General features: G+C 38.4%; 1 protein-coding gene across 1 annotated transcript in view; it reads left to right on the top strand.

Annotated features, from left to right (window-relative positions):
- Nucleotides 1–5,209: 5,209 nt before the first annotated feature.
- Nucleotides 5,210–14,490, top strand: part of HPSE (heparanase) — a 48,253-nt gene continuing 38,972 nt past the window's right edge. Inside the window, 2 exon segments of the mRNA XM_051964573.1 lie at nt 5,210–5,595; nt 14,292–14,437. Of these exon segments, the coding sequence (XP_051820533.1) occupies nt 5,363–5,595; nt 14,292–14,437 (379 nt within the window). The 5' untranslated portion in view covers nt 5,210–5,362.

Raw genomic sequence — 14,490 nt, 5'->3', positions numbered from 1 at the left:
TTCATATAGCCAATTTTGCCCAATCCAAGTTATCCTTCTATCACTCCCACCATAGGAGCTGCTTTTGCTCCTACATATATTCTATTGAATAAAAAATGAAAAAAAAACATACAACCATTTTGTGTTCACTCCAAATTTAAATTGCACAATCTCAACTGAGCCCTCACTACTGCTAGACAATTCTACTATACCTCCCTTATGAACTCACCATCCCATTCTCTACTGTGGCCCTTCCAATCCTTTTCATTTCTTCTCAAACTTCTCATGGATCCCCCTCCTGAGTGGAGACTCAGGGGAGAATCTAGATTTATGTTCTATAGAAAAAAAACTGAAATTATTTGCCATAATCTTCTTCTTCTTTCTTTTTCATCTTCTATCATTCATATGCTTTCTTTCTCTATCTTTTCCTTCAACCCATCTCACAGGATGAAGTAGCTTTATTCTTACTGTCAAGATATTAGGAGACATTCTGTTTTCCAGTGCTAAAATCCAGCAAGAAATCTGTGTCAAAACAACAATCCTTTGAACTCATTCTCTGGATGATCTCATCCTCTGGTGAAATCATACAATTTTTGTATTGCTTTGATCTCTTTTTGCCCTGGAATCCTAAAGGAGTTGGTACTGAAGCCAACATACCATTTTCATGATCAATTAAATCTCCTAACCTGATAAGTGAACCAAAATGTGCTTTGTGTCTTCTGTTCCCACCATACTAACTCTGGTTCTGTGCCCACTGAACAACTGAGATTTAAGACAATCAATTTGGAGACTGTTCCCAAAAGATCTACAAATGCCTGTCCCAAGAATGGCAACAGTGGAAACTGTTTCCTGAAGACTGTATTGGGTTCCTTTTTTTCTGGTTTTCATGTATAAAAGCCCTACACCTGCCACAAACCACAAATAAGCCTTTTTTTTCCTCAGGAGGACTTCTTCATGCAAGCATTTCCCTCACTTTGAAATTAAATTTCTGTTTGATTCCTGACTCTCCTGTCCTTAGTCTGCTTTATTCACCTCTGGCCACTCACAGGTTAGGTCTGATTGACATTTTCAAGGCCAACCCTTCTGCTTATTCAAGTGCTTTCATTCTACTCCATGTCCTTAACAGATTACTTCCTCTGTCATCCCCACTCTTTCAATTATTTTCATTCTCTCCATCTAATAGCACATTCCCTACTGTCTATAAACAAGCTTATGTCTTCCCCAGCACCTGATCCTTCTATCTCCAGAAACTATCTTCCTATATCTCTGTTCTTTGTAAGGAAGCTTACAAATAGGTAATCTAGAATAGGTGCTGCCACTTTCCTCCCACTCTCCTTAGATGACATGATAAACACCTCAGTGATGAAAATTCTGTTCATGTCTGTTCATAGATTCCCAAATCCTCATTTCCATTGACCTTTCTGTAACTCTTTGTTGATCGCTTTCTCCCCTTTGATATGCTTTTCTATTTAAGTTTTCAGAAAATCACTCCTACATGATTCTTCTCCTACATATCTGACCTCTCATCTATCTTTTGCTGGATCCTCTCCCAGATCATGCTTTCTAACTATAGATGTCCCTCAGAGTTTTTCCTGGACCCTCTCCCCCTATATTATTTCACTTGGTGATTTCATCAGCCCCCTTTAATTATTATATTGATGATTATCAGATCTACCCATCCTATCTCAAACTCTGTGCTAACCTCCAATCTTGCATTTCTAACTGACTTTCAGACATCTTGAATTGGATATCCAGGAGGTATTTTGCATTTAATACATCCAAAATATAATTCATTATCTTTCCCCCTAAACCACTCCCTTTCCCATCCCTATTACTGCAGAGGGCACCAGCATACTCTTAGTCCCTCAGGCTTACAACCTAGGAGTCTTGTTGGGTTTCTTACCATCTCTCATCTCTCATATCTAATCTATCACTAGAACCTGTCCCTTTTACCTCTGTAGCATCTCTTCAATAAGCTCCCTTCTCTCTGACATTGCCACCATTCTAGTGCAATCTTCATCATCACCTCATGCCTGAACTATTGTAATAGCATGGTGGGTATAGCAGCCTCAGATCTTTCCCCTTTCCAATCTATCCTCCATTCCACCACAAAAAAAGATTTTCCTATAGTAAGTTTCAGAATATTTTACCCTTCTGCCCACACAATAAACTCCAGTGACTCCCTATTCCCACCAGGATCAAATACAAAATTCTCCATCTGGCATTCAATGAGCTTTGTAATAGCCTCTTCTCACATTTCCAGGATTCTTAGTCCTTGACATATACTCTTTTGTCCAGTAATACTGGTCTCCCTCGTGTTCCAGAAACAAGACACTCTTATTTTGTAGCTCTAGCCATTTTCTTTGGTTTTCTTCCATGCCAAGAATGGTCTCTTTCTACCTCTCTACCTCCCTGGTTTCCTTTAATTCCCAACTAAAATTCCACCTTTTACTGGAAGCTTTCCCCACATCTTCTTAATTCTAGCGTCTTCCTTCTATTAATTTTTTTACTATTTATCCCGTGTATAGTTTGCTTTGTAAACATTTATTTGCACATTTGTCTTCCCCATTAGATTTTAAACTCCTTGAGGGAAGGGATTATCTTTTGCTTCTTTCTGTATCCCCAGTTCTTAGAACATAGTAGGAGTATACAAAAAATATATATTTTTTAGATTTTTAGGAGAGTGTAAACTCAAAATGAGTCATCAGTCAAAAAAAAAAAAAAAGCTAATTCAAACAGGGCCTGCATTAGAAGGGAATAAGGAAGTGATAGCACCATGGTAATCTCATATGGACCTCATATATGTTTAGTTCTGGGCACCATGGATTAAGAAGGATGGTGATAAGCTGTTGAGTATACAGAGTAGCCTAAGGGGGTCGGTGAAGGGCCATAAATCCATGGCATTGGTTGAAGGAACTAGGGGTGTTTAACTTGGCAAAGACAAATTTCAGGAGAGAAGAAATGTAAGAGAAAAGCACTTTATTAAATATGTAAGTATTTAAGCCTTTACAAGTATAACCTCATTTATACAGCTAGTACAGGAGTTTATAGTTATACTTGTAAGCCTTTACAAGTATAACCTCATTTGATTCTCATAACAATTCTGGAGCATAGATGCTATTATTATCCCCATTTTACAGATAAGGAAACTGAGGCTAAGAGGTTAAATTACTAGTTCAGGGTCACACATCTAGCAAGGTTATTTCAGATCCAGCCTTATATCCACTGGGTCATCTCACAACCTAAAATAGCTGCTTCCAAATAGTTAAAGCACTGTCGTATATAGGAAGGATTAGATTTGATCTGCTTGACTCCAGAGGACAAAACTGATAGCAATGGATGGAAGTGACAGACGTCATTTTAGGCTTAATGTTGGAAAGTGATTCGGTCTTTAACTGTTTCCTATTTTTACAAAACCCCTTAATGTTCCTGATGTGTAGTTACCTAACCTCTGCCTGAAGATCTCTGTGGAGGAGGACCCTGGCCCAGTTCTCTGGGCAGCCCTGTCCACTCCTGAGGCTTTCTAGCCACTCTCTGGACTGTTTCTCATTAACACAAAATAAATACAAGGAAGTGGATTCCAGGGAGTCAGATGGGAGGGAGTCAAGGACTAGCTGCTGGGGGTGGGGGAGGGGAAGGGAGGAGCTTTCTGAAAGTCTCTTGGAGACCAGCTCAGCTGTGTCATTTGGTTTTGATTGTTTTCTTGTCTTTTTTTTTTTTTTTTTTTTGCCATTGGCATTGTTTTCCTGGTTCTGCTTACTTAGCTCAGCAATCAACTGTGTCGTCAAAGGAAGAGAGGAATTCTAACCCATTAGCTTTTTTTTGGCTGCCAAATCACATAGCTGACTCCTAATTCATCCTCTTAATCTATTAACCACTTTCTGCCTCACCTACCACATTGATGCTTTTCTGCCTGAAATTTTTGTTTGGGACTCCTCTTTTAATACTGTCCCTATGAAAATAATTGAGCATTTAGATGCCTCAGTGGATGGAGTACTAAGCCTGGAGTGAGGAAGTTGCGGTTGTTATTACCTGAAGTTGAAATCAGACTTCAGATCGTTACTAGCTGTATGACCCTGGAAAATTCATTTAATCTCCATTTGCCTTAATCTAGTTGGAGAAGGAAATGGCAAACACTCAATATCTTTGCCAAGAAAACCCCACAAATGGTATTGGCATGGTGTGGTCCACAGGATCAAGAAGAGTTGGACATGACTCAATAACAACTACAAAGACTATATTTTAAAATGATTTTCTTTAGCCAATATATGGAGCTAGGTGACAGTATTAGAGGACCTGGCCTGAAGTCAGCAAGACCTGAAATCGAACCCAACCTGAGACAAGAGCTGTATGCCCTTGGGCAAGTCACCTAACCTGTTTGCCTCAGTTTGTTCACGTGTAAAATAATCTGGAGAAGGAAATGGCAAGCCTTTCTAATATCTTTGCCAAGATAACTCCAAATGGGGTCATGATAAGAGATAATTAGTTATTCTCTCCCCATCTCCTTCTGTTTTCTGTTCACTCTCTTCCATATTAAATTATACATTCTGTCTTTTCACCTACTTCTCAGTCAGTTAACAGACATTTATAATACATCAGGCATTATGCTAAACGCAGGAGATACAAAGACAAGCTGAAAAAAAAATCTACTCGCATTCTATGAGTACATTATTTTGACTCTCCTCGCTTCCCATTCCCTCATATCACCATTCCCAAATCTCTTTTTGTTCTCCTATTTTATCGTCTTTGATGTCTCTGTGGTATTCCGTTTCTCTGAGGTACTACGGTTTGGGCAGACAGCAGCTAGAGCACTGGCTTCCAGAGCAGAGGGTAAGCTCACCTGGCGAGGCTCAGCCTTACATCCTTACACTTGAGTTTTTCCTTAAATCCACGGGAGCCTCCGGCCAATTTGGCTCAAAGTACCAGGATGTCCTCTGCCAGGAGGGTGTCGGCTCAGGCTGCCTGAGCAAATAGAAGGGCGTGAGTGCTTGGTTTCGTTTGTTAACAGGATATCTCAGAACTGAGCGAAAACCCCAAAAGAAATAGGAGTAACTGATAGGAGGGGTGGGACTCGAGGAGGTAGAGGAAGTGGGAGGGGGATGTGGCTGTGGTTCAGGTAGGAAGAAGAAAGAGGTCGGGAAAAAAAGAGGGAAGGTGAAGGAGGAGGGGGAGGAGGGGGGAGGAGGAAGAGGAGGAGGGAGGAGAACGAGGAGTATAGGGAGGAGAGCGAGGAGGGAAGGGAGGAGGGGTTAAGAGAAGAGGAGCTCTGAGGAGGAGGGGAAAAGGGTTGAAAGAAGAAGGAAAAGGATCCGGAGGAGCAGACGCCGTTCAGTTTCCCTGTGCTGGGGCCCGGCTGCTTCCCGAGCAGCCCCCAGAGCCCGAGATGCATCCCGGCGGCCCAGTGTCGGTGATGCTGCTCCGGGTGCTCACGCTGCAATTGATGGGGCTCCCCCGGCTGCTTTCAGGGAGCCCTCTGGCGGTGACGGAGCCTCCTCCCAAAGTCCTGAAGCTCGACCTGCGCACCGACGTCCAGGTGCAGGAGGTGAGCCAGGCTTTTCTCTCTATTACCATCGACGCCAACCTGGCCACAGACCCCAGATACATCACATTCCTCGGGTAAGCTGAGACATTCACCGGACCCCTTTCCTCCATATATTGTCTGCTTTCTCTTTGTTTCCTACCTCCCTTCCTTCTTGTACACCTGAACACTGTCTCCGGCTCTCCCCACAAGGAAATACTTTCTTTTTTCCTTCTTTAATCAGCAACAACTTTGTTCTCCAATCGCGTTACTAGATGCTTTCTGATTGCCTGATTGCCTTTATTGTCCTATGCGAGATTAGTCATGCTGAATTGCCTTTTTTCTCCTTTTTTTTTTTTTTAAGTGTAGGAAGGGGTAGTACTACTACAAGTGTTCTTAACAGCTCCCCGAAAGGGATCTCTGGAAAGATTTCAGGAGGTCTGTGAACTTGGATGGGAAGGAAATTACATCTTTATTTTTACTACTCTTTAACTGAAATTTGGCTTTTCCTTCAATCATTTAAAAACATTATTCTGAAATGGGGTCCATAAGCTTCACCAGACTGCCAAAAAGGTTTGTGTGTGTATGCGTGTTTCTCTCTCTCTCTCTCTCTCTCTCTCTCTCTCTCTCTCTCTCTCTCTCTCATACACACACGAACCTCTGACCTTGCTCAGCTCTCCCTTACTTAAATCCGATTCACTTGCATGCATCATCTCCCTGATGTCATGGTCCTCTTGGAGAAGGAAGGACAAACAAAATGGATAAGGAACTAGAAGATCTCTAGCACTAAAGATTTAGCAATCAATGAAACACATGGAAGGGACTAGTCTCAGTAATTGGGAAGTGCCTAATAGATAATTGTTATTTCCTAAATTAATAGGGCTTTCCAATTGAGTTCTGGAAAAGGGATTCACTTTTAGATTTGAATGAAACATGTTCAAAATTGAACTCCTGATCTTACCTTCAAAACTTTCCCCTCTTGTCTTTTATTATTAAAGATACTAGGACCTTCACAAGCTGTCATCCCCCCAAACCCGTCATCTTCTACTCATCACTCTCACATCCAATCTGTTGCCAAGTCCTATCAATTCTACCTTCATAGCATCTGTTATATGCCCCTTTCTCTCTTCTGACACCATCACTCTCCTCATCGCCTTATGCCTGAACTATTTCAATAGCTTGATGGTAGGTGACCCTGCTACAAGTCTCTCCTCACTCCAGTACACCCTCCTTTTAGCTATTAAAGTAATCTTCCCAAGATGGGGGATGGAGAGAGGAAAGGGAATGAGCCTTTATAAAAAGTGCCTATTTTGTGTCATATACTGTGCTTTTATATATATTATCTCATTTACTTAAAGCATAGGTCTGAACTTGTCACTCCTCTTTTCCAAATTCAATAAGTTGAGTTCTTGTTTCATTTTTAGTAGTGTCCAATTCTTTGTGACTGTTTGGAGTTTTCCTGGCAGAGACATGGTGTGGTTTGCCATTTCCTTCTCCAGCTCATTTTACAGATGAGGAAACTGGGGCAAACAGGGTAAAGTGACTTCCCTTAGGACCACATAAATAGTGTTTGGGGTTAGATTTGAACTCTGGAAGGGAATCTTCCGGACTTTGGGCCAGCTACTCAATAAGCTCTAGTGGCTCCCTAATTCCCTCCAGGATCAAATATAAAATCATGTCTTTAGACATGATTTTTAAAGCCCTTTATAACCTTATTCCTTCCTACCTCTCCAGTATTGTTATACCTTAGGTCCTCCACCTTCTTAATTACTCAGTAACAATGGCCTTTTTGCTCTTCCACATCTCACCTTTATATTTTCAGTGGCTGTCCCCTTATCTTAGAAAGCTATCTCTCCTCATCTCTCTCTTGAATAAATTAAAGTCTAAACTAAAATCTTGAATTCAAGAAGAAAAAATATTCAGAAGAGGGTGGCCAAGACTGAAGGGAAGTGAAGGAGAATGAGGATTGAGAAAGAGATCATTGACAACTTTGAAGAGAGGAGTTTCAGTACACTGACAAGGTTAGAACCCAGAAAGCAGAGGGCTTAGAAGAGAATGAGAGGTGAAGAAGTGGGAGCATTGGTTGTAGCTAACTTTCTCAAGGAAAGGGAAGAAAGTTATATTCAGATTGGTAATAGAACAAATCAACTGAAGGATGTTTTTATTTATTTGTTTGAGGGTGGGAAAGATTTGAATTTGTATATAGCAGTATGTAGCAACAAGTAGATATTGAAATAATATAGTGTGCATGTAGAGAGATTTGTTTTGGCAAGGAGAATGGCTGCCTCTGTGTGAAATGGGGATGAAAGAGGAGATAGGTAAGATAAGAAAATGATGGGAGGACAAGAGGGAACTCTCACTATGAATGCCTTCTTTTTTAAAGTATTGTAGAAGGGATGGTTCTCAGTTGAAAGAGGGGTAAAAGGAGAGCTACGGGAGGTTTGAGTAGAGATGAAAAGATTTGGAATAGCAATTGTGGTATGTGGAATAGTGAATTGATTAAAAAAGGTTAAATAGTTTGCCTTGCTGCAGTGAGAACCCCCTTGAGTTTATGTAGCATAGATCTATAATTTCTTTAGTGATTTTTAAAATTAGCTCCATCTAACATCATGTGAATAGAAAAAGGCAGAAAAAAGTGGGAGTATTCTAGGGTTGAAATTTGGCAAGAATATGATCAGCGAGATAATAAGACAGCAAAGTACTTAACTATATAGAAAGTGTCCAGAGGACCAAGATAGGCATCAAATCTGGCCTCAGACACTTCCTAGTTGTATGACTCTGGACAAGTCACTTAATCCTGTTTGCCTCAGTTTCTTCATCTGTAAAATGAACTGGGGAAGGAAATAGTAAAACATTCCAGTATCTTTGCCAAGAAAACTCCAAATGAGATTAGGAAGAGTCAGACACAATTGAAATGATTAAATAATTAAATTTCTTTTTGAGTATATGATTAAATGCAGCTTTCAAAGCTGCCCTGTTTGTGTTTTTTTTTTTTTTTTTCAGGCCTTCCTTGAACTTTTTTCTCTTAGACTGGATAATCTTTAAAGTCCCTTCTGGCTAAAAAATTATAATTCAGGTCTTTTTTTTTTTTTTTTTTAATCTAGTAAGAATTTTTTTAAAGGCCTAAAAATACTTAAGTTGCATTTTACTCTATGCTATTGGAGTTTTCTGCTAGTACATGCAATGCCTCTTTTCTTGACCATCATAAAATCTGCCTGGGTTGTAGTCTCTCCTTGCTATGAAAAAGTTGTGCTGCATGTCTGATGGAGACAAATCATAGCTAGAGGACTACTTTGGCCCCTAATGTGGCTAGAAGTCTCTACCTCAAAATGTGAAGCTCTCTTAACTAGAAAAGAGTGAGCCATATAGCTATAAGAGAATACTTTTGATCTTGCCATATTCAACTGCTCCTGCAGTTTTCTCATTTATCTAAATTTTATTTTCTATTTATTCTTCTTACTATTGGTGACTCAAGACCTGGGGAGTCTTCAAAATTGAATATTTTCCGAATGCTAGAAACCTAAAGTTTTTCCAGGCCTGTTCTAATCCAGGAATTCTTGATCTTGTATGGGGTGTGTGTATGTGTGTGTGTGTATGTCCTGGATTCTTTTAGTTGTTATCTCATAAGCCTATGGATCTCTCCTCTGGGTAAATGTTTTTAAGTGCACAAAGTATATAATATTTTTTTAAAAACCATTTACTTTGAAATATATTGTCAAGATATTAGAACAAGTTCATAAGATCCTAGATTAACAACCTCTGCTCTAGGGGAAGTCTGGAATACTCAGTCTTAATTAAAATAGATGGGAGTAAGTGCTTAGTAATTGCTAGCTTATTCATTGGTCACTGACTTGAGCAAATCGCTTCTGCCATCTCATTTTCTATATCTGCAAAATGAGAATAATAAGAATTGTTATTCTTCCAAGGTTGTTGTGAAATTACAATGCGATCAGTCATAGAAAGCACTTTGCTCATTTTTCACGTCCTAAATAAATGTCAAGTATTGTTATTAATCCTACTTTGGATGCCGGGAGTGCCACTAACTTGGAAAAGGAAGTGAACGGAAGTCATTAAGATCTTTAGATCTTCAAGTTGGTTCTGATCCTTAACTTCTGGTCCTTGAACTTAAGAAAAGATAAGCTCAAATCTGTCAGTGAAAACAATTTAACTATACATAGGTTTATGGGGAAAGGAACAAGTATTTATTAAATGCTTATAGTGTACCAGATACTATGCCAAACAAATAGTACTAAATACTATCCCATTTAATCCTCATAACAACCTTGAAGATGTGGTTGTGGATGTGGTTGTAGATACTATTATTATTCCCGTGTTACAGAGGAGGAAACTGAGGCAAAAAGGGTTAAGTGATTTACTTAGGGTCATACAGTTAATAAATTTCTGAGGCCTGATTTAAACTCAGGTCTTCCTGTCTCCAAGTCTGCTTCTGGTTATACTATTTTCTCTTTGTCCCTAAGAATCAAACCCTGTTGATAATAAAGAGTATTTCATCATTTTCAAGAAGAAATGAAAAGATACTTGATCAGGATCAAGAATAAGAAGGAGATATGGAATTTCACAATCTTTGTCCATCTATATTCCCTATTACCTGGTTTCTCACTTTCCTCTGCCAGGAAAACTCCAAACAGTCACAAAGAATTGGACACTACTAAAAATGAATGTTTTTGTACTTTTATATTGTGAACTCCTCAAAGGCAGGAACTGTTTTTTGCCTCTTTTTTGTGTCCCTAGCACTCACCCCAGTGTCTGGCACATAATAGGTACTCAACAAATGTTTATTGATTGATTGATTGTGTGTATATCTGGAATGTCAATGACTCTCTTAAGGTAGGTGCCTTAACTATATTATGTTTGTGTTTGTATGTGTGTGTGTGTGTGTGTGTGTGTGTATGTGTGTATACTTCTCTTAATACTGAACTGTACTTCCTATAAGTAAGTACATCTTGACTTCAAAATAATGTTAACATTATAGAGGTTACTGTGGTAGGAATTAAGTAACCTGTAAAATTTGACTTTCCACCTCAAAGGTACACCGTTTTTCTTAGGAAAGTATCTATTTGAGATATAGATTTTTGAAGGTAAAATAGTGGGATGGATGGGGGGGGGATTTGCCAGAACACTGGCCTTTGAAGCAGAAATACTCATCTTCTTGAGTTTATATTTAATCTGACACTTATTATCTGTCAGTCCCTGAGCAAGTCACTTAACCCTGTTTGACTCAGTTTCCTCATCTATAAAATGAATTGGAAAAAGAAATGGCAAACCACTCCAGTATCTTTTCCAAAAAAAAAAAAAAATCCTAAATGGGATCATGAAGAGCTGAATATGACTAAGAACAATATAAGAAGATCTATACCCAATTCTTTTTTCCCTCCCTCCATAATGTAGCAATGATTTTTTAAAATAATGTGTTTTCTGCTATCAATTTAAATATTGTCTATAATCAATAATGCCCCTATTTACAGTTGGGGAAACTAGGGGACATACTGTCATTTGATTCAAGGAATCAGTATTGGCATTGTTAAAGTTTGAGAAAAACTGAATACAGCCAGGGTGGGTTTTTTCCCTCAATACTATTTTATTTTTCCAAATACATGTAAAGATACTTTTCAACATTCGTTTTTTTTTTTAAATAACTTTTTATTGATAGAACTCATGCCAAGGTAATTTTTACAACATTATCCCTTGCACTCACTTCTGTTCCGATTTTTTCCCTCCCTCCCTCCACCCCCTCCCCAAGATGGCAAGCAGTCCTATACATGTTAAATAGGTTACAATATATCCTAGATACAATATATGTGTGTAGAACCAAACAGTTCTCTTGTTACACAGGGAGAATTGGATTCAGAAGGTATAAATAACCCGGGAAGAAAAACAAAAATGCAAGCAGTTTATATTCATTTCCCAGTGTTCTTTCTTTGGATGTAGCTGCTTCTGTCCATCCTTGATCAATTGAAACTGAATTAGATCTCTTTATCGAAGTGATCCACTTCCATCAGAATACATTCTAATACAGTATTGTTGTTGAGGTATATAATGATCTCCTGGTTCTGCTCATTTCACTTAGCATCAACATTCATTTTTTGTAAGATTTTGTATTCCAAATATTTTTTCCCTTCTCTCCTCCTTCCCCAAGATAGCAAACGATCTGATATAGATTAAACTAGTGCAATTCTCTTGTCTATTTCCCTGTTTGTCATATTGTACAAGAAAAATCAGACTAAAGGGGGGAAATCATGAGAAAGATAAGGCAAACAACAACAAAAAAGGTGAAAACATGGTTTCAATTGATATTCAGTTTCCATATTTTTCTCTCTGGATGTGGATGGTGTTTTCCATCCCAAGTCTACTGGAATTGCCTTGGATAACTGAATTGCTGAAAAAGACTAAGTCTGTCATAGCTGATCATCACACAGTTTTGCTGTTGTTGGTTACAATGTTTTTCTAGTTCATTCAGCATCAATGCATGTAAGTCTTTCAAAGCTTTTCTGAAATCAGCCTGCTCATCATTTCTTATAAAATAATAATATTCTATTACATTCATATACCATAACTTATTTAGCCGTTATCCAATTGATGGGTATCCACTCAATTTCCAATTTCTTGCCATTATAAAAAGAGCTGCTACAAACATTTTTGCCATGTGAGTCCTTTTCCCTCTTTCATGATCTCTTTGGGATATAGACCCAGTAATGATGCTCTGGATTAAAAAGTATACACAGTTTTATAGCACTTTGGGCATAGTTTCCAAATTGCCCTCTAAAATGGTTGGATCATTTCACAACTCTGCCAACAAAGAGGTGTGTGTGTGTGTGTGTGTGTGTGTGTGTGTGTGTATACACACACACACACACACACACACATATATATATATATATATATATATATTATAGAGAAAAAAGTTGAATCAAAGAAGGAATAGGACATTGGTTTGGGATGGATAGAGTGGTAACTGACCACACAAGGAAGGTAGACTGTTCATTTATTTTGGTTCTAGTTTCTCTGCAAAGGAGAATAACCTTTATGGAAATGATAGAAAGAAACAACAATAGGAAGCTGAAATCTAAAAAAAAAGTAAGGAGACAGAGCATATCTACCTACCTTTGAAGAGTTCAAGTCACCTGGCTCAGGTGACACACACACACACACACAAAATGTAACCCAACACAAGTCACACATATCCTGTGTTACTGAAAAAAGTGGTTGATATGGTGGCTGAACCACTGTTGGTAATATCAGAAAAAAAAATGTTTTCCCAATTTTTAAAGAAGAGGGAAGAAAATCAAGTCTACAAACCAATGAACTTGAATCTGATTCCTTAGGAAATTCTCACATGTATTATTAAAGAGATGTGTAGCATCTATCTAGAAACAAAAGTGGTTGTTACAAGGAGCCAGCAGAGTTTCGTGAAAAAGTTCAGATAAGACCAGAGTAGACTAACTCTTTTTGAAAGGGTTAAGCGACTTGCCCAGGGCCACATGGACAAGCTATTTCAGAGATGGAACTCTTTCTTTGTGGGGAAGGGTAGACAATCAGAGTTAAGTTATTTGTCTGAGGTCACACAGCTAGTAAGTTTTCTAGGCTGGATTGAACTCGGGTCCTCCTAAATTCATGCCTGTTGCTCTATTCATTGTGCCACCTAGCTGCCCCAGAGGACAATTCTTTCTCAACTAAGGTGATCAGAAAAGTACTCATGTAGATGGTTTATATTCCAGTCTTTCTCCCTCCTACCACCTCTCATCATAGGTGTATCCTTTCATATTTTCAGATGACACAAAACTGGAAGAGAAAACTAATAATGGATGATAAAATTAGGAAGCAAAATGATCTTGACAGGCCAGATCATTTTAACTGAATTAAATATGATAAAATTCAATAGAGATAAATGTAAAGGCATATACTTGAATTTAAAAAAAAATCAACTTCACAATTGTACATAAGCAGGAGGCAAGCAGGGTTAAAGATCTGTAGTCATGAAAAAAGATCTCCAAACTCTGAGTCAACAATGTGATAGAGCAGCCAACAAGATTTGTGTGATCTTAAAACATTATGGGATATATAAAGAAGGACATAACTTCCAGGAGTGAGGAGATGCAAGTGATTCCATATTTTGTACTAGACAATCCACACTTGGAGTATTGTATTGAATTCTAGGCTTCATAATTTAAGGATATCAAAGAATTGGAAAGCATACAGGTAGAGGATAGCCAAGAAGGTGAAGAACCTTAAGCCCATATCATAGGAAGATCAATAAGTTGAAAGAATGGAGGATATGTAATCTGAAGAATGGAAGATGTTGAGAGAAATAGTGGAGGAAAAAATATAACTTCTTCAGATATCTGAAGAGTTGTCATAATAATGCGGGCTTTTACTTCACTTTGGTTCTAGAGGGCAAATTTGGAGTTGATATCAGGAAAATCGTCACTCTAGACATTAAAGCTGACCAGGAATGGAATGGGTTTCTTTGAGAGATGGTGGCTCTCTTCTTGGAGATCTTAGAGCCAACACTGAATAATCATTTGTTGGATATATCAAAGTGGAACTCAATCAAGTTATGTTTTAGTGGGGGGAATCTTTCATATATGGTTTGGATCAGATAGCTATTGAGATCCTTTCCAACTCCCAAATTCTATGTTTCTCTGCTTTTATTGCTGGATCTGTAGAAACTACATTTTTAATTAACTAATAACTGAAAACAAATCCATTGACACGTCAGATTTTCTTAATGAAAATGTACATTTTATTAATTTGAGAAAATCATGTTTTTTTTTAGTTCCGAAAGACTTCGAACCTTAGCCAGAGGCTTATCTCCTGCCTACTTGAGATTTGGTGGCACCAAGACAGACTTCCTGATCTTTGACCCAAAGAAGGAATCAACCTATGAGGAAAAAAGTTACTGGGAAGCTCAAATCGACCCAGGTGATTTTTTGAAATAGGATAATTTTCAAACTGTAGCTTCATTTTCTTGAATT

This window comes from Antechinus flavipes, chromosome 6 (genome assembly GCF_016432865.1).
Source record: "Antechinus flavipes isolate AdamAnt ecotype Samford, QLD, Australia chromosome 6, AdamAnt_v2, whole genome shotgun sequence".
Lineage (NCBI taxonomy): Eukaryota > Metazoa > Chordata > Mammalia > Dasyuromorphia > Dasyuridae > Antechinus > Antechinus flavipes.
This window is presented reverse-complemented; position numbering and strand designations above follow the sequence as displayed.